The sequence below is a fragment of the Echiichthys vipera genome (genome assembly GCF_963691815.1).
Source record: "Echiichthys vipera genome assembly, chromosome: 10".
Lineage (NCBI taxonomy): Eukaryota > Metazoa > Chordata > Actinopteri > Perciformes > Trachinidae > Echiichthys > Echiichthys vipera.
Genome location: NC_139835.1, coordinates 26,994,800 through 27,014,896, shown reverse-complemented (window position 1 = coordinate 27,014,896; position 20,097 = coordinate 26,994,800). Strand labels below are relative to the sequence as shown.

General features: G+C 41.0%; 3 protein-coding genes across 4 annotated transcripts in view; 2 read left to right on the top strand and 1 right to left on the bottom strand.

The window, feature by feature from the left end:
- xpo4 (exportin 4) overlaps nt 1-6,771 on the top strand; it is a gene marked incomplete at its 5' end in the record, with an annotated part of 67,462 nt that extends 60,691 nt beyond the window's left edge. Inside the window, 8 exons of the mRNA XM_083921944.1 lie at nt 681-887; nt 1,586-1,672; nt 2,842-3,022; nt 3,136-3,257; nt 3,343-3,473; nt 3,998-4,115; nt 5,063-5,155; nt 5,265-6,771. Of these exons, the coding sequence (XP_083778070.1) occupies nt 681-887; nt 1,586-1,672; nt 2,842-3,022; nt 3,136-3,257; nt 3,343-3,473; nt 3,998-4,115; nt 5,063-5,155; nt 5,265-5,462 (1,137 nt within the window). The 3' untranslated portion in view covers nt 5,463-6,771. The remainder of the gene's footprint in view (nt 1-680; nt 888-1,585; nt 1,673-2,841; nt 3,023-3,135; nt 3,258-3,342; nt 3,474-3,997; nt 4,116-5,062; nt 5,156-5,264) is intronic.
- Nucleotides 6,772-8,484: 1,713 nt separating this feature from the next.
- Nucleotides 8,485-14,689, top strand: eef1akmt1 (EEF1A lysine methyltransferase 1). The gene is made up of 5 exons (XM_083921886.1): nt 8,485-8,527; nt 9,982-10,155; nt 11,655-11,737; nt 12,690-12,979; nt 14,393-14,689. Exons 2-5 carry the CDS (start codon nt 10,003-10,005, stop codon nt 14,521-14,523), a joined length of 657 nt encoding a protein of 218 aa, XP_083778012.1. The 5' UTR covers nt 8,485-8,527; nt 9,982-10,002; the 3' UTR covers nt 14,524-14,689.
- Nucleotides 14,690-15,236: 547 nt separating this feature from the next.
- Nucleotides 15,237-18,727, bottom strand: il17d (interleukin 17d). Of its 2 annotated transcripts, XR_014593393.1 has the most exons (3): nt 17,976-18,727; nt 16,806-17,214; nt 15,237-16,544 (listed from the first exon to the last, which is right to left on the bottom strand). XR_014593393.1 is itself a non-coding variant. In XM_083922048.1 (2 exons), exons 1-2 carry the CDS (start codon nt 18,290-18,292, stop codon nt 16,893-16,895), a joined length of 639 nt encoding a protein of 212 aa, XP_083778174.1. In that variant the 5' UTR covers nt 18,293-18,727; the 3' UTR covers nt 16,792-16,892. The 2 variants fall into 2 exon arrangements, 1 of the variants encoding a protein (XP_083778174.1); XM_083922048.1 differs by lacking the exon at nt 15,237-16,544 and having other exon boundaries at nt 16,792-17,214.
- Nucleotides 18,728-20,097: the final 1,370 nt, after the last annotated feature.

Genomic DNA, 20,097 nt, shown 5'->3' with positions numbered 1-20,097 from the left:
AGCCAGTTTAAGATCATTTGTATACTATAACGTGTAGATTAGTAGATTAGAATAGATCCTTATTGTCATTCGTATACAGAACAATGGAAATCAGTGTGCAACACAAGTAAACAAGGTTACGTAAATAGTAAAAAGTTCAATTAAAATAAACAATAGTGAAAAGCGTCAAATCTGAAGTATATATACAAATACAAGAAAGTGACTTAAAACAGCGCAATGTTGATAAGTAGCTGCATATGTATGTGCATTATTGCAATGAGTGAGTAAGGTAGAGCGTAATGTATAGTATTAGTAGGATAGTACTTTATCATATCAAACAAGCATATTTGTGTATTTGTTTTATGTAGAAAATAACTTTTAAGTGTCAAATAAATTATTCTAAGAGAGAAGTGTGAAGTAGCATTAAATGGAAGTATTGAGGAAGTACGTAACTGCACTTAAGTGTTTAAAGGTTCAAGTCCACCACTGCCTTTCAGAAGAGGAACTTAACAGCACACATCAATTAAAGAAACTGCAAATTAAACTGAAGATAGCCACTGAAATGTCTCCAGGCTACTTCAAAATGTTTAAAGTATGGAGTATGTGATGGATGATACGCAGGATGTCCCATCTGAGCACATCTTAAAGAGTCGTTTTTGATTTGTAAATTAACCGTAGACTCCCTGTTTCTGTCCGTCCAGGTGCTTCACCCTCTCCAGCAGCGTTTCCTCAACCTCATCAACCAGGAGAACTTTGCTCAGATCAGCCAGGAGGAAGCCGTCAAAAGGGAAATCGTGGCGACGTTAGAGGCGCTGTGCGGCATCGCAGAGGCGACGCAGATCGACAACGTGGCCTCGCTGTTCTCTTTCCTCATGGACTTCCTGTCCAGCTGCATCGGCCTCATGGAGGTAAGAGCAGAGTCAAGACTGTCTTCACTGTTCAGAGGAAATATGAAACATCTTTCCACTCTTGGGTCAAAATAACACGATGGAACAGACCTTTAACGCTATTCCTACCTTTACTTTTACACTTTTCCTTCTACACTTTCTTTGTAAGTGTGTGACAAACTAAAATGTAAAAGAAATTCCAAGTGTTCAAAAGTTCAAATCTCATATACATCTGCTAAAAGTCTGACCAATCATTTTATTCGGTCCAAATAAAATGATTTGCCGAGCTTCCTGCCCGTCATCCGTCGCTCCGTTTCACTTGCGCTGCTCATGCTGCGTTCAGGTGCCATGGGAAGTCCGATGTTTCTGACCTTTAACTAAGCAAAGTGCAATGAAATGCCTGTCAAAGTGAACCCCATACTAGTGAATTCAGGGTAAGACAATCTCCCTCGAATTCCCAAGTAGGAGTTTCCACTTTTACAGGCGTTTCAGTGCACTTTGCATAGTTGGAGGTTCGAAACCTCGGACTTCCCATGCACCTGAACGCAGCATTTCTCTCTAACTGGACCTGTCGGAGGAGTATTGTCAGAGGTCAGGCGGGGGAAGGAGGGTGGGACTTTGGAGAAAGCGCTGAGACATGCAAGAACTGTAAAAAATGCTTTAAATGTTTAAATATCTTGATGACTTTTACATTTTGTGTGTTTGTTTTTGCTGCTCAGGTCTACAGCAACACGCCCGAGACCATCAACCTCATCATCGAGGTTTTTGTCGAAGTGGCTCACAAGCAGATCTGTTATCTGGGAGAGGTGAGTGACACAGTCTGACACAGTCTGACACAGTCTGACACAGTCCGACACAGTCTGACACAGTCTGACACAGTCCGACACAGTCCGACACAGTCTGACACAGCGCCGTGAAAGTGAAACTACAGTTCTAAATACACCGTCAGCTATCGTCAAAGAAAGATTCAAACAAAACACATTTATGTTCTAACAACAAATACTTTTAATCAGATGCTCCAATCAGAAATCAGAAGTCTCATCTCTCAGTAACCCTCTGCCTGACCCGCGTGACCTGCACCCGCCTGGTGTCTGCTTCATGCCCACGGCTCGCCACCGGATCAGAGCGTTTTTCATGAGCAAAAAAAAAACAAAACGAAGACGAAGACGATTAGTCGACTATAGGCAAGACGTGACCAATCAGATACCACTATGAAATTTTATTAGTCGGGGACACCCCTACAGCTTTCATGCACTAATCAAGAAAACAATTGTTTTTCATTAATTTTGCGTCACAGAGTTAGAGCTGGTTAATGTGGCCCGGGAAAGGGAAGTTTGGGGTCCCCGCTAAAGCTGCTGCCCCCGCGACCCGACCCCAGATAAGAGGCTGAAGATGAGATGAGATGAAGTCAAAAGTTCTTAAAGACGTGGAAGTTCTTTGTGGCTTCAGGTCGGTGTAGTCAAGTCAAGTCAAGTCAAGTCAAGAGATCTTTATTGTTCCCGGAGGGCAATTTGCGGTGCAGCCAGCAGCAAAAAAAAAAAAAGAAATACACAAAACAAAAAACCAACAACATGGGTGACATGTGACAACGATCTGGGAAAACAATTAACATCAATTCAACAACAAACAAACAAAGTGCAACAGTGCCTCACTTGATAAAAGCTGGATAAAAATAAGGAGTTAAAGTGACCACAGTGCAAATTATTGTTAAGAAGGCCAATAGCCAATGGAACCAAGGATTTTCTAAATCCGTCAGTCCTGCATCTGGCCACATTAAATCTGCGTCTTGATGGAAGCCGTTTAAATTCAGGTGCTAAGGGACGTCTCGGGTCAGACAGGACAAGTCTCGCTTTGTTCAGGGCTCTGGTTTTGTACAAGATGGTAATGTCCGTGAGTGGAGTACCGATTATTTTACTGTAGCTGTCTTTTAACTGTCACCTCTGTCTCCTCTCACCTCCTCCTCCTCCTCCTCCAGACGAAGTCCATGAAGCTGTACGAGGCGTGTCTGACGCTGCTGCAGGTCTACTCCAAAAACAACCAGAGCAGGAAGCGAAACGACGCCACGGCGGAGGAGGACCAGTACCAGGACCTGCTGCTCATCATGGAGCTGCTCACGAACCTGCTCTCCAAAGAGTTCATCGACTTCAGCGACACTGGTGAGTTTGGTTTCTATCTTTAAAATATCGACTGAGAATACTTCTTCTTCTTCTTGTTCGTGTTGCGTCAGCTGCTTGAGATTGTTTTGTTTTCAATTCACTGCGTATTTTAGACGAGGTGTTTCGAAACCAAGACCAGGGAACGCCGGCGTCCAGTCGGACAGTATCTGCAGCAGATGTGGTTCTTTACGGCGTCAACATTGTTCTCCCTCTCATGTCTCAGGACCTGCTCAAGGTAAAACTACACAACATGCATGTGTCAAATCTACAAACCAGCTTTTTCTGGATCCGTTACGATGATGTCCTTCATTTCTTCCCAGTTCCCCTCCCTGTGTAACCAGTACTACAAGCTCATCACCTTCATCTGTGAGATCTTCCCAGAAAAGATCCCTCAGCTGCCTGAAGACCTCTTCAAAAGCCTCATGTTCTCCCTGGAGCTGGGAATGACCTCGTATCCTCCCATAGCCTCTGCACGTGTGTGTGACTGAAACTCGGGTATCTTAGGTACCTCCACGCCAAATTTCAGCCTCCTAAGTCGTAAACTGAGAGCGCCAAAGGGTTTGAAAGTTTTTATCAGCCAACCAATAGAGCAAGCTGCAGAGCTGCAGGTTGTAGCGAATTGTTTTAAACCACAGTAAACAGCCTTTTTAAGTCACCGTGTTTAAGTTGAAGAGGATAAAAGTCTATTTAGTAAACACGTTCGCTTCAAAAAAGTTACTTCCCAGCGTAAAGTTGCAGGTGCTTGGATATAAATCTGAAACTGTGGCTTTTGCAGAGAAGAGAATCACCGGCTGATGATGATTTACCAGATTTCTGCTCGCCGGCGTTCAGATTTGTCACATATTTCCTCTCACTTCCATCTGGAGCTGCCAGTTTGCGCGGCGCAGCTGTGGACGAGCCCCTCGACGGAGATAAAATAAATTAAAAAAAGCTCATTAACTGTGTTAGTTTCTGCTCCTTAACGGCCGTGTTCAGGATGAGCTCAGAGATCAGCCAGCTGTGTTTAGAGGCTCTCTCTCCTCTGGCTGAGCAATGCGCCAAAAACCAGGAGAAGGACACGCCTCTCTTCATCGCCACCCGGCACTTCCTCAAGGTAACGCACACATGTTCGCCGCAATAATGCATTTAAATGGGATGTTACAAAACACAATACTGTTTTCTTTTTAAAGTCACATTTCAGCCGGTGAGCTTTCATTTTTAAAGGGAACTTTGTTTTGTTTTTTCGACCCTTTTTTCACACGTTTTTGTGTCTAAGTGATGATTTTTGAAATTGGTCCAGTATTGAATGAGACACTGCTTCAAAGTGTCAAAATCATCCGTTACTGGAGCCCAAAGTTCAGAGTTTATTAATCCGTGTTCACAAAACATCTTACGGCTAAGAGAAGGTCCTCACTTGCTGATTTAGGAGTAACTCTTAAAAATAAGGGCCGTTTCACTCCTAATTTTAGGACTCATAACTTTTTACGATAAGTGTAATTCACAAAGCAATTTAGCGCCAAAAACAGCTCCTAAATCTATAAAACTTGTCTTAAAGGAAAAGATTGATAGTTTAGTAGTTATCTGCTCGTTCTCTTCCCTCCAAACTACAACATGTCGGTTTTTGCTAGCTGTTTCCTTCTGTTTCCAGTCTTTTTGCGTAGCTAACCGGCTGCTGGCTGTGGCTGTAGTGTTCATAAGAGCCATACAGACATGACAGAGGTTTCTCATCTAACTCTTGGCAAGGAAGCCAGATACCACATGTGTCAAACTGATCCAGTAAAGGGGCGCTGTGGCTGCAGGTTTTAGGACCAGGTGTGTTTTTGATTGGTTGGAATGAAAACCTTCAGCCCCAGCGGCCCTTTACTGGATCTGTTTGACACCTCTGCAGCACCCTTGATAAAAAGTTGAACTGATCCTTTAAGAAATCTGGAAGGGCGACAGGGCTGCGTGTTGATGCTGCGTGCTGTTGAACTGCAGTAAACAGTTTAAATGTTCTTGGGGGCTCAGCTTTGTAATAACTCTCCTTTTTCACACCGTGTGCTCCTCCGTCTGTGCCTCCAGTTGGTGTTCGACATGCTGGTCCTGCAAAAACACAACACGGAGATGACGGTGGCCGCGGGAGAAGCCCTGTACACGCTCGTGTGCCTGCACCAGGTGAGTGCACGACACTGAACCCTGGGAAGCTGCGGTGGCTCCGTCTGTTCATGTCCAGAGGAAGAAGCAAAGAGTAACACAAAGATATGGTCTGTTTGTCCTCCGTCAGGCGGAGTACTCGGAGCTGGTGGAGACCCTCCTGTCCTCGCAGAGGGACGCCGTCATCTACCAGCGGCTCGCCGACGCCTTCAACAAGCTGACGGCCAGCAGCACGCCGCCCACCATGGACCGCAAGCAGAAGGTCGCATTCCTCAAGAGCCTGGAGGAGTTTGTGGCTAACGTGGGCGGCCTGCTCTGCGTGAAATAACCACTGGAAACCATTTTTTTGTTTTGTTTTGTTTTTAGCAACCAATCAAAAGCGCCCCCTGCTTCGTCCCTAAGAACTATGGGTAGAAGAGGCAGCCGGACGCCTCGGAGGACCTCTCTGTCTCTCTACCTGCTGAGGGATCCATCTCATGCCTGAATGTTTACCTGGGTTTCACCTCCGCGGATTTCTTTTTTTTGTTTTGTTCAGTTTCTGTTTTTATCCCCGCCCCCTGCAGCATGATTGACAGACTTGATTTTGATGATGATGTTGTTACCATGGAGACTGAACTGCAGAGCAGAGGGACTCAGTCGTAAAGGATCAATGGAGACGCGGCGATCGACAAGACGGAGCACTGACCGCCATCGTGACGACGAGAAGAGGCGGAGCAGCAGCTGATGTTGACGGCGGTGTGCCCCCCCGCCCTCGCACCTGGAGGCTACACACACACACACACACACACACAGAATGACACTAAGGGTAAAACAAGTTGCTTTTTATTGACAATTTCGAGGAGAAGTTCTTTTTCCAGTGTGAAGTTTTGTAGTTGAAACTTGAAAGTATTAGAGGGGCCATTTTGTTTAAAGAATGCCATGACAACCACACACACACACACACACACTCTCTTTAACAGTAACACACACACGCACACACGCCACCCCAATCCTTCCCAGAGTGCCTTTGTTTCGTTGATTGTTCTGTGTGTGCACGTTTTTTTCGTTTTTGTTTTTTGTCATGAATCACCTGACGACAAACTGTGCCTGCCATTCGCCAAGAATACAGCGGATGCACACACACACAAACACACACACACACTCAAAAGCACGCACACACACACACACACAAATGCGAGATGTTGCTATGACGACAAAGGTACGGCCTGCCCCGGCTGTTTGTCTGTTGGCGATGACAGAAAACCAAAATCATATTCACTAAAGGGTGTAAATATATAAATAATGTTTTCAAATCAGAAACCACGAGGAGATAAAAAAAACAGACTGAAATGTTTTTATATGCCAGTTGACGGCAGCAAGAATTGTATGAGTTGTATGAATTATGAAAAAGAGGGAGAAACTTCCTCGGTTTTGCGGTTTGATATCTTTTTTCCCCCTCTCTCGTTGGATCGCGGCGTCCTCGAAGGCTCGACGAAGGACCGGGGCCTCTAAAGTTTAGCAGGTTTGAATTTCCGTAGTACTTTTTCTACAGCAGCACATCCACCGAAACACTCAACACACACTGGATCGAAGCGGAGACGGCTTTGAGCTGAAGGACAGCAATAACAAACCAAATCAAAAGGAGCAGAGCCACTCGTTCAGAGCACTGTCCTGGTTCTCGTAGAATGGCTGTTTTGTTAATGAAGTGTAAAAGTGTACATAAACCTATTGTATAAAAGTGTTCTGGCCTTCAGGTTTCCTTTACACGAGTCTCTTCTGTTGTTTTATATAAAAAAATAATGTGAAATGATTGTTTTTACCACCAAATATTTAATCTACAGCAGCAGTCAAGTGTCAGATAATCTGTTTTCCTGCTAATTAAGTTAATATTCAGATTATAAAACCACTTAATACATTACATGTGGTGCTGCAGCTAATGATTATTTACATTGTTTATTAATATTTGGGTTATTTTCTCCATTAATCGATTAGTTTTTGGGTCTGTAACAAGTCAGAAAAGGGTGGTAAATGTCAAACACTGTTTCCCAAACCCCCAAAATAATATACTTATACTAATAATAGTAACTTTTCATACAATTATGCAGCTCAAAGTGCTTTACATTAAAAGCATATAAATGAAAAGACAAGCATTAAATATGAAATCTGTGCAAATCAGTAAGTGGCACACAAGAGCAGCACTGAAAACATAATAATAGATAAGAGAAGAACATATAATTAAATAGTTAAAACATAATCAGTGACGACCAACCGACGGTAGAAACAGACAAAATTATTGCGCAAATCATCTGAAATAGAATTAAAAAATAAATAAAAGACGTCCTCAAACATCTTGTTTTGTCCACAAGTCAAAGATGTTCACTTTACTTTCAGCTGAGGAAGAAAACCAGAAGAAAATCACATTTAACAAGCCTCATTTTGCCTTTTGTTGGTGATTAATCTACATTGTAAATGTATTATTATTGATTATTTATATTGACAGCTAATTGATTAATCTTTGCAGCTCTAATTACAAGTAAAAGTCCATCATTGCAAATGTTATTTAGGTAGAAGTGTGTGGGTATTATCAAGTAAATGAAGAAGAAGAAGAATTCCTTTATTTGTCCCGCAACGGGGAAATTCAATTTTCACTCTATTATTAATTTTCATTTTACACACACAGGCCACACACTAGAGAGATGTTAGAGCGAGGGGGCTGCCAGTGACCGACAGTGCCCAGCAGATGAACTGGCATCTCTCCAGCCACCTTTCCACTCTCCATTCATGGTCGACACAGGGACTCAAACCAGCGACCTTCCAGTTCCCAGCCAAGTCGCCTATGGACTGCTACTGCCCCCAAAGAGACATTTAATTAAATGATTGTATTGAATGTTAAAAAAGCTCCAAAGTTTCACTGACACTCCAGAATAAATGCAAAATATTTATTCTTCAAGCTTAAAAACATTTACATTTGGTTTCCACATCTGCAAACTTTGAAACAAATGTATTAGTAGGGTAAATATTGTGCATGATTTTAAAATATGAGGGGATATTTGGGATAACAAATTTAAACATTAGCAGCCCAGACCAAACCCTTTGCAACAAATATTCAATTTAACACCAAATTCAGGTTTAATTAAATTCACAAACATATTTAAATATCTTTTTTCTACAATATCAAAAACAAATCCCTAATCTGTTCATCGGCTAGATGAAATTTAAAAAAATAAAAATAATAAATATGTGTTAGAAAGAGAAAACCCTGTTTCCCTGTATGTAACCAGCGGAGTGGCGCAGTCGCCTTTTTTGACCCTCGTCATGAGCCGTACTTTCTGGACTACGTCATCACCCCGCGTCTTCTCTCCGCATGTTCACAACAGCAACATTGAAGAGCTCTTTTCGCCGGTTTCTGAGCGGGTACGTTCACTTTTTTAAACTCTGTTTTTAAAGTGTTTCGTTTGGTAACACGCGGAAACTTCTCCAGAGGAGGTTGTTGTTTAATTTCGCTGTTTGTTTACAAAACAACAAGCGACTGTTGTTGTTTTTCACCGGCTGAGAAGGAAGAAGGACTCAGATACTGTGCTAAAAGTAGCGAAACCACAGTAAAGTAAAGTTAAAGGGATTAATATGAAAACTGACACTGATAATGAAGTTATTGATGTGTTTTTGAAAGCAAATAAAGGGAAATAATGTAAAGTCATCTCATATACAGAGGATTGTTGTCATAGATACATAATGCTTTATTTTTTAAAATAGGGACAGTGCACATTAATGAACATATTATATTTTATTTATATATCTCTGTAGACATGCCGGATTATAGCAAAGCTGCTAATTTGCACCCTTAGTCCCTAATAACAGTATTAGTTTATTTAAAAAGGGACATTACAATTTAATTAAATACACGGTTAAAAAGGCTGATTTTCATCTGTAGTCCCCTGGCCATGATGTGAAAAATTACAATTTTATTAAAATTACAATTTAAGAAAGAAGAAAAGAAAAAAAGCACAAAATACATTTACAATATAATACAAAATATACATGAGATCAGGGGGACGACCTTCAGGGGAGAAACAGTTTTTGTCATGAAATTGTTAAAAAGGATTAAATAAGTGAAAACTTCTTCTTTTATTTTAATGAACATATTATATTTTATTAACATATCTCTGTAGACATGCTGGATTATAGCAAAGCTGCTAATTTGCATCCGTAGTCTCTGATAGTAGTATTAGTTTATTTAAAAGGGACAGTATAATCTATAAAACACATGATTACACATGGTTAAAAAGGCTATTTTTCATCTGTAGTCCCCTGGTCATGATGTGAAAAGGCAAAAAAATATAATTTAAGTAAGAAGAAAAGAAAAAAGCACACAATACATGTGCAATAAAATACAAAATACACATGGGAGCAGGGAGAAACTGTTTTTGGCTTCGAATTGTTAAAAAGGGGTCGGATTAAATAAGTGAAAACATCTTTCTTCTCCTGTTCAGACAGAATAAATTGTATATATGTTGTTTTTCTCTCTTATTTGTTAAACTTATTTAATTCTTTACACTTTTGTATTCTTTTTTTTTTTTACATGTCTGAAATAAATTCATGAATTCATAAATTCATAAATTGAAAGTGCCCAAATCCTCCCAGGGGATGTAAACGTATGAGCTCAACTGTAAACAGATCAAACACAAACAGAGGAAACAGGACACGGCAGAAAACACTCAGTGTCCAGTTCATTAGCTATTAGTATTATTATTATTAGTTTATTAGGAACAGGAGCTGAAACCAACGTAACAAAACAATAAATCCTCCTTCATGAGGTTAAACTGTTCAGTTTGAGTTGAAACTGTTTTAAACAAATGAACTTTCTTCAGATCTTCTTCTTCTCCTCCACGATGAGCGACAGCAGCAGCAGCGACGACGACGACGTGCCCAAGCTCTCCGCTCACGCTCTCGCCGCCCTGCAGGAGTTTTACGATGAGACCAGCACCGAGACCAGCAGGGCGCCATCGGACCAGTTCGCTGTGGGAGCCGTGGAGGAGGACTGGGTGAGTTCACTGGTTTATTCATATTCATATATATTTATTTATTTATTCAGTGACATATTTATACTCTTACACAGGGCATAACTGTAAATGAAATCAGAGTAATACAAACATTTAATAAATAATATATGAATATGAAAATACTAAACATTTGAATCTTCTTAACTAAATCTTCTTGAACTTTAAATATAATTTTTCTATTTATTTAATTAATAATATATAAATAAATATAAAAATTCAAATACATTTAAAAAAAAATTTAATAAAAATACTTTTGAATCTAAAATGACAGTAATGTAATGTTTCTAAAATCAGAGTAATACATACATTTAATAAATAATATATACGTGTAAAAACATTTAAATAAATATTAAAAATAATAATAAATAAAATTAGATTTCAAACTTAACTAGATTTTCTTGAACTCTAAATATAATTAATCTAAAAAACATAATTGTAAATAAAATCTGAGTAATAATTACATTTAATAAATAATAAATAATATATAAAAATTGAAATAAATGTTAAAAAAATAATGAATAAAAATACAATTGAATCTAAAAGGACAGTAATGTATCTAAAAGAATTATTTGGAAATTAAATTAGAGTAATAAATACATTTATTAAATAATTTATAAGTGTAAAAATATTTTAAATAAATATAAAAAAAATAATAAATAAAAATATTTTTGAATCTTCTTAACTAGATTTTTTGAAAAAACATAATTGTAAATAAAATCAGAGTAATAAATACATGTAAAAACATTTAAATAAATAAAAATACATTAGAATCTTTTTAATTATATTTTCTTGAACCCTGAATATAATTAATTAAAAAAACATAATTGTAAATAAAATTGGTGTTGTTCGCACATTTAATAAATAATATAGAAATGTATAGAAATTTAAATAAATATTTTAAAATAATAAATACAACTAAACCCACTGAAAACATATATTCAACACTTCGATAAACTTAATAAATCATAAATGGGAAAAAAGCATCGTTGTCAAACACAAAAACCAACCAGAAAAAGTTCATTTTGCTTTAATAAAAACGATATATTGGTAAATCTTTGCTTTAATGGAGCTAGAACCAAAGAAAGTTTGGTATTTTTGCTTCTTTTGTCAGTTTTATATAAATCAAAATGAAATATCCTTGTGTTTTGGACCGTCGGTCGAACAAAACGAGACATTTAAAGACGTCACTTTTGACATTTTACAGACAGATTTATTGAAAAATGGTTCAACAGATTAACTGATAATGAATGTAATCACACAGTGCAGCTCTAACGTGAAAGAAAAACATCAGCTACGTGATTTTGTAAACTGTAAAATGTCAAAATTCAACCAACAATCCACTTTTGGTCGATGTTGCTTTAACGTCCTCACTGTCTGTAAACTGAACGAGTGTGATGAAGCTGAAGGACGCGGCGCTGCAGTCGGGTTAAAACGTTTAAATGTTGCTCGTCACTGAGGAGCCGTTTGTCTGTTTCCACCAGAGGATGAGTCAGTTCTGGTACAGCGACGAGACGGCGACACGGTTAGCCGAAGAGGTCGTGCGAGAAGCCGGAGAGGGCGGCAGGTAAACAGATTTTAATTATGCGGGTTTTCTTTTCCCTTGTTCACAACACAAAAACACAAAATGGCAGAAAGACAGGACAGAAGAAGTGCACATGTGAAGGGAGCTGTCCACAGGTGGAGTGAGGATCAGGAGTTCATGGGAAACCAAGTGACGTCGGGCAGTAAACTTACAGTACAGTGCATTAAACACAGCTGAGTAACACACATTCAGATGCAGTCAGTGCCCAGGTTGACCCCTCTCCCTCCTGATATGTTCACTAAGGGCGCACTCACACTGTCCTTCCGCACCGCGACCCGGACTTTAGGGTACTTGTCCCCCCTCCCTCTCCCCCCGCGCCCCAGGCCCGTTTGTACTCACACTGCCTGGGCCTCGGCCAATACTTCTTGCTGTCCATACGCCATCACGCCGTAACACGTCACACGCATTGATCGCGCGTGTGTGGCTTTGTTTACAAATCTTTCCATAGACCTCTGAGTTTTTGTGCGTCTTGTCGACTGTTTTTGAATCTTTTCATCGACCAAATCTGCAGTAAACACTCCACCTCCGCATCACACCAACGTGAACCTTTCACCGCCATTGTTGTTGTTGTTAAATGTCCGCGCATGGTCCCTCCTTCTATTTACATGTCCGAACAGGCGCACATAACGCTACTGCCGTAGGGCTCGTGCTCGTACACGTGCGCACGCTCGTGCTCGTACATGTGCAAACGGCTCCGCTAAAGCCCGCCGGCCGCAGTTGTGCGCGGAGCGGGTGCACTCACACTGCTTAAAGGTACTAGGCTTTAGCTGAAAAGAGTCTCCAGATGGTTAGAAACTTGGGTTAGGCATCGGACAGTCGAATTTCTTCAAGGTATAGACAGGAAACTTTATAATTTAGACTATAAATAAAAAAGAAATAATCGAATATCCCTCTTAGCGCCATGTTTCTGGCCGTTTTTGCTGTTTCCCTGCAGGATAGCGTGTGTGAGCGCGCCCAGCGTGTACCAGAAGTTGAAGCAGGGCGTGGTGGACGGCTCCGATCGGGTGTCCGCCGTCGTGTTTGAGTACGACCGCCGCTTCGCCTCCTACGGCGACGACTTCGTCTTCTACGACTACGCCGAGCCGCTGTCGCTCGGGGCCAACGCGGCGCCTCAGAGCTTCGACGTGGTCCTCGCCGACCCGCCGTACCTGTCCGAAGAGTGTCTGAGCAAAGTGGCCCAAACGGTGAAGTACCTGAGCAAAGGCAAAGTGCTGCTGTGCACAGGTGAGAGACGTCACACACACACACACACTCACTATCGCTCATCGTGCAGAATCAGGCATTTCAGGATAACGTTCGTCACATTCATGTAAAGTGCAGCTGCTTTAAAAGACAAATATAGGTATTTTTAATTTTTATTTTAATTGATGACTCTAAATCACCCGTAGGTGTGAATGGTTGTCTGTCTCTGTTCGTCTCTATGTGCCCTGTGATAGACTGGCGTCCTGTCCAGGGTGGACCCCGCCTCACGCCCGATGTCAGCTGGGGTCGGCCCCAGCCCCCCCGCGACCCGACCCCGGGATAAGCGGTTGAAGATGAATGAATGAATGAATGTATTTCTGTGACGAATGGCAACTTATGCACTTATGACAATTCTGCCGTACGAAGTGCAGTAACCACGCAAACATTTAAGGTAAAAAATGTCTTTAAAGCCTCACGTGTGTCTGCGTGAATGAATGGAACCTGGACTCTGTAAAGAGCCTTGAGCACTAAGAAAGGCACTATATAAATCAAAGCCATAATAATAATAATAGAAATAATAAGTGTAACAACAAATGGCAAGTTTAACTACACACCTGGACGTCATTTGTACGTCACAGCTGATGCGTCTGGGCACGGAGTATGTCTGTGTGCTTTCACTGTAGCTGTTGTTTTCAGGTGATTCAAGAAGGTAAACATGAGATCTACGGAACAATTCAAAAGTCTGGACACGCTTTTCTGTAGGTCGTACAGTACAGGTAACGCGGGGAGTGAGGTGAGCAGCCGGGGATACATCTCGTGTTTATCGTCTTAAATCGCCTAAAAACACAAATCTCTCGTCGTCAGAGTTTAATCAGGATTCAATCGATTGTGTCACTTTATACGTACGTGGTAGTATCTCCTAAGTTTATCGTAACTAATAGATAAGATCTAATAATGCCCGAAAAACAACGCACCGCCGCCTCTCAGGACTTTTCGCACGATTCACAACATTCATTCATTCATTCACCTTCAACCGCTTGTCCCTGTCGGGGTCGCGGGGTGCTGGAGCCGATCCCAGCTGACATTGGGCGTGAGGCGGGGTACACCCTGGACAGGACGCCAGTCTATCACAGGACACATAGAGACGAACAGAGACAGACAACCATTCACACCTACGGGTGATTTAGAGTCATCAATGAACCGAACACCTGCACGTCTTTGGACTGTGGGAGGAAACCGGAGAACCCGGAGAAAACCCACGCAGACACGGGGAGAACATGCAAACCCCACAACAACAAATTTTAAATATATAAGAAAGAACGAGGTGGAGTTGAAGTAGGAAGTAGCATAAATTGTAAAAGTAAAGTTCCTTGATATTGCACTTTAGTGGCAAAGTCGTTGTTTGTTCAGCAGCTTTTTTTAACACTGTGTGTTCGTGTCCCGTTTGTTCCGCAGGGGCGATCATGCAGAAACTCGCCGGCGACCTCCTGGACGTAAAAATGTGCAGCTTCCTGCCGAAGCACAACAGGAACTTGTCCAACGAGTTCCGCTGTTTCGTCAACTATCCGTCTCGCCTGCTGTCCTGACGCCTCCGTCTGACCTTTGACCTTGTTCAGAGCAGAGCCACGGCGAGAGGCGGACAGGGACTCGAGGCGGACGTCGGAAACGAGTCTCGTCGTGACAGAAACTCATGATGTGGAGGAACAAATGTGTTTTACCTCGACCGACATTCTACCAAAACACTTATTCATTAATGGAAATTCAGGAAAATTAATTTTGGTTACTTTATAATAATATAAAAGTTTGTTTTTAATTTTTTTTTATTAAAAAAACATTTTACAGACCTGTTCTGAGCTTACAATTATAATTTTTATATAATTGATTTAAGCGTTTTATGACCAGGAAAAAGACTTTTGATTGAAATTTCTTTCAAATTAACAGGAAATTATTTAAAAGGGGAAAGTTTACAGAATTATATATTTTATATTTTCTGCTCTAAACTCTGAAATCACAGTATTTGAAAAAATGCGACTTACAAATATTTTACTGTATTTCTAAGTTTGGTAATCGAGGTTTTTTAGACACAATGTCAAAGAATCAGGTTTCAAACAAAAACACGTGATCATTAGTGCATTATGGGAAATGTAGGCTCCAGCAGAAAATCTGAAAGTAATGGATATTCTGATGTTTTGAACCAGGAAACAAGTGCTGCTCTTTTTGTTGTACATTTATTTGAGAGGAGAGCAAACAGATGAAAACAGATGAAAACAGATGAAAGCTTGACAGTTTATAATATATAACAATATTTGTTGTTTTGTTTTATTAAAGTTTATCAGAATAACATGTTGCATGGACTTGCAGTTGTTTTTTACATCAGTAGGTGGCAGCGTCGATCAGGTTACTGATAAATAATGAGACATTTTATTTCACTGGGTTTCTAATCCTACATCTTTCCAGTCAAATTCAAGCACTTTTCAAGCAGCATATTCATGGTTTTCCAGCACTGTACAGCTGTGGAAAACTACTTATTTGTAAACAGTACAAGAACAATTCATTTACTAATCCCACAATTCAGTTGTTCCACTTTTATTATTAAAGTTGCCCGCACACAGGCCTGAAATACCTGTGTACATGCAATTAATGGATAGAAGTCAGAGGGAGAACTCAATGAGTCCACACGGGGACTCGAACCAGTGACCCTGTGGTTACCAGCCAAGTCACCTATGGACTGAGCTACTGCCGCTCCGTCATCTCGTCTGTTTATCACATCAAATTAGATGTTATTAGGAGGGTCGCCGGATCGAGTCCCAGTGTGGACCATGAATGGCAACCCCTTCGGTTTAAAATTGCGTTTGTGTTTTTTTTCGGGTTTAAGGTTTGAAAAAGTACTTGGATTTTGACTTAAGTGCTCTAAACGTGCAGCGACACCAAGTCTACTTACGAACAGGTGACACATTATAAAACACCTTAAAGGTCTTTAATTTGTCTCCTGTAGAAATATGAGACAACACATAATTTTGGGTTTTTTTAGAAGAAGAATCCCTTTATTTGTCTCGCAATGGGGACATTCAATTTTTTTCAGACACAGGAAACACCCGATATACACAGACGAGACCTATATGCATGAATTTGATCGAGGGGTGTTGGGGGGGGGGGGCTGCCAGTGACTTTCGACCCGAGCGGTGGAAGCTACAACAGCCCAGGCGTCATACCGGCAACTCTACAGCCACCAGTCCACGATCCATGCATGGTCAACACAGGGACTCGAACCAGCGACCCTTTGGTTCCCAGCCGACTCACCTATGGACTGAGCTGCTGCTGCCCCAAAGCAGCACACTGCTATGATTATTGCAATGATTATGTTTTTCATATACTGAATGCTCTCTTATATAAAAATACCTTTTACCAAAGCTTTGAGTTGCTGGAAAAGCTTCAAAATGTACATTGAAATATCTGAAAAGTGCCTGAATTTGACTTTGGAGCAGATGTAGGAGCCCAGTGACTAACACTCAAACCATCTGGAGATACAAAAGGTAAAATGCAAACGTGATAGTGTTCTTCAGAGTTTCACGAAGTCTTCTCTGGAGTTTTAAACAAATTCTCTCCACTCCTGCAAACATCATCACTTCAGACCAAGACAAGAATGAAAGTGGGAAGAATAAAAAGTCTTATTTAAGAGCCACACACACACACACACACACACACACACACACACACACACACACATCCTGCAAACATCATCACTTCAAACCAAGACAAGAATGAAAGTGTGAAGAATAAAAAGTCTTATTTAAGAGCAAAACAGACAGAAAACACACTTACACACACACACACACACACACACACACACACACACACACACACACACACACACACACACACACACACACACACACACACACACACACACACACACACACACACACGTGTCTGGAGCTCCACAGACCTGCCTCCCTCACACCTTCTTCCTCCCGGAGATGAGCTGCCCGTCCTTGGGCTGCGCTCTCTCCAGGCTCTGGTTGCTGCTGTGCCCGCTCCTCTCCTTCTCCAGCAGCGGCGCACAGGTGCAGCCCACCGCGATGGAGACGTAGACCTCGGTGTAGGAGTGGCGTCCGCCGAGGCAGGAGCCCGATCTCTTCAGGATGACGGAGGGAGCGTAGACGGGCGTGCTGCGGTGCCGGTCGCTCTCCTCTCCGTAGGGGCCGAGCAGGCAGCCCTTACACAGGCAGTAGGCCTCGGGGATGTAGCGGGGATACCTGGACGGGTCGTACGACATCCTGGAGGATATTATTCATCAGAGTCAGTTTATATTCTTTAAGATGATCACAGCCTTCAGTGCTCTAAGGGTCATAATTACAGGTCCCGACAAGTATCCCTGCAAACTTTCTGTAAAAGCGTATTTGGTATTTTCACTTTCTGTATAACTGAATAAAATAAAATAGATTAGAATAAAATAAAATAAGAGTAAAATAAAATATATTAGAATAAAATAAAAATATATAAGAATAAAATAAGAGTAAAATAAAATAGATGAGAATAAAATAAATAGATTAAAGTAAAATAATATAGATTAGAAAATAAAATATATTAAAATAAAATATATTAGAATAAAATAAAATAGATCAGAATAAAATAAGAGTAAAATAAAATATGTTAGAATAAAATAAAATATGTAAGAATAAAATAAGAGTAAAATAAAATATATTAGGATAAAATAAATAGATTAAAAATAAAATATATTAGAAAAAAATAAAATATATAAGAATAAAATAAGAGTAAAATAAAATAGAATAAAATAAATAGATTAAAGTAAAAGAGATTAAAAGAGAGTAAAATATTAGATTAAAATAAAATAAAATAGATTAAAATAAAATACATTAGATTAAAGTAAGATACATTAGAATAAAATAGATTATATTAAAATAAAAAGACTCGAATAAAAATAAAATCAAACAAAATAAAAATAGACAAGATAAATAAACTGACGCGATCTAACTGAAGGACAGACAACGTGTGATTCTGCCGCACCTGCTCTCACCTGTAGGCCCAGGGGGAGATGCTGAGCAGGTTGACCGGGAGGCGGGTCTTCCTGTCGGTCGGGGACCGCGTGGTGGTCGGGCACGTCAGGTTGAGTTTATCCTGCGGCTCCAGCTGCAGGGCGTGGTGGAAAGCGCTCATCACTCCCACCGAGAGCCGCCCGAACATCTGCTCCAGGATCTCCTCCGGCAGGTCCAGGCAGGACCGGGACCTGGTGGCCTTCTTTCTTACCCGGACCGCCTCGGCCGGCCATCCCGGCAGCAGCACTGCCAGGTGCAGCAGCAGCAGCAGCGGCAGCACGGGAACGCGGTGCGCCATCACCGAGCGCTATACTCGGTCCGTATATCCGGGGAAAAAGGTTTCTCTGCGCGCTTTTACCACCTTTCTTAAACACAAGTGACCTCCGTTAAGCACGCAGCGTTTACCCCGAACACGTCCCTTTTATAATCCAGTGAAATGCTGGAAAGTCTGCAGCAGGAGAACAGTCCACAGTCCTGGCTTGGAACCCGAGGCTCCGGCGCGCCGCCAGGGAAACTGCGGAAACATTCTGTACACCGCGTCCTCTGCGTCGCCAGGAACCTTAAATTGCCTTAGAATTATAAATAATCACCGTAGTTGTTAAGCTTCACACCTGCTGCTTTGTGTCTAAGATGAGGGGGGAAATGCCACCGAGTGTTTCCTTGCTGCTTTTCTCCACCGATGCGTGCGTAAAAATCCGAAGGGGAAGTGTTTTTACGCGCAGGAACAACGTGATCCACCATTCGGAAGGAGTCTAAATCACACCGACAGATGAAGTCCCGTCGTAAACCTCGAGCTCCGGTAATAAAAAGAGGAGGCAGCTCCTGACAGGAGTGGGAAGTCCAGACTCTGGGCTGCGTGCGCGCTGCTGCTGCTGCTGCTGCTGCTGCTGGAGCTGGGCTTCACACCAGAGTCCGTGCACTTCACGCACTTAAAGATAAACTGGATCCAGTTACGTCCAACCATTAGTGTCTGCTCTCAAACAAAATCACCTCAAGGTCAAACCACTAATAGATACAAATCATTTTAAATGCTTAAACCGCATTGGTGTGTGTGTTTTTGGCCACATTCCTCCCTGTCTCTTATGACTTGTACTTAAGTCATCCAGATATATGGGAGGCAAACGCTTTAAATAATATTATGCCTATAAAAAGACAATTAAAACCTCATTTAATAGTCCTCTCTCCACTCATTCTAGAGTTGTCTAACTTGCATTATCGTTGTCAGGATGGCCGAGTGGTCTAAGGCGCCAGACTCAAGGTATAACACCTTCCTATGAAATGAGGATTCTGGTCTCCGAATGGAGGCGTGGGTTCAAATCCCACTTCTGACAATACTCTACTGAATTGCCCACCTGGGACAAATACATTTTTTTTTATTAAATCTTGTGTTTGATCTGCTGCCTTGCTGGGGAAACTTTATTAAAACACAAATAACTCTAATAGTCAGTGAGCTTTTATGCTCAGAAAGAGACTGCTATATTTTTTCTTAAATAGATACTTTTTTAATTATACAAAGAACAAAGACAAAAATAAATATACTACTTATAAACATAATGTAAAAAAAAGACAGAAGTAAGTTAACAGGACCTGAAATGAACAGGTTATATAAAGTGTGGAAGCATTTTCCAGAGCGGTTCCCAGGCTCACACACATGGAAACACACAAAAGTAAAACCACAGCAATATGTTTTTCATTGTTTTGGCTCCGTGCCCCAAAACAACTGGTGGTTTAACGTGAAAGAAGGTGACGGTGAGGTTAAAACGCAGACGTGGGTTTTAGGGTGTTCACAACAGTTGAATATTATTTGCCCTCAGGAGGAACAGTATGTCCACAAAAGGTCTATCATTGCAAAAACACTCTGGTGATCCATTTTCTAAGTCTGGTCTAAATTGTTTTCTTTCCTGTTTTTATGAAATAAGAACAGATACTTTAATAATAAGTTCCTTTTTCCCCATCTGTGAAACATTTTGGCGGATGATTTTTTGTTCTTACAGTGATGTAAATAGGGACTTGAAGCATCCGTGTTTTAATCCTGGTGAGTTTAAATTTCTCGTGCACTCCAAACACAAGATACATACATTTTGTGTCACGTTTTTCTTTGAG

What these genes read in the sequence shown, in the direction of transcription:
- eef1akmt1 (XM_083921886.1), top strand. Translation starts at nt 10,003, where the DNA reads ATGAGCGACAGCAGCAGCAGCGACGACGACGACGTGCCCAAGCTCTCC. An exon ending in GAGCCGTGGAGGAGGACTGG is followed by an intron (nt 10,156 to 11,654) that starts GTGAGTTCACTG and finishes TGTTTCCACCAG; the next exon opens with AGGATGAGTCAGTTCTGGTA. An exon ending in CAAAGTGCTGCTGTGCACAG is followed by an intron (nt 12,980 to 14,392) that starts GTGAGAGACGTC and finishes TTTGTTCCGCAG; the next exon opens with GGGCGATCATGCAGAAACTC.
- il17d (XM_083922048.1), bottom strand. Translation starts at nt 18,292, where the DNA reads ATGGCGCACCGCGTTCCCGTGCTGCCGCTGCTGCTGCTGCTGCACCTG. An exon ending in ATCTCCCCCTGGGCCTACAG is followed by an intron (nt 17,215 to 17,975) that starts GTGAGAGCAGGT and finishes AATATCCTCCAG; the next exon opens with GATGTCGTACGACCCGTCCA.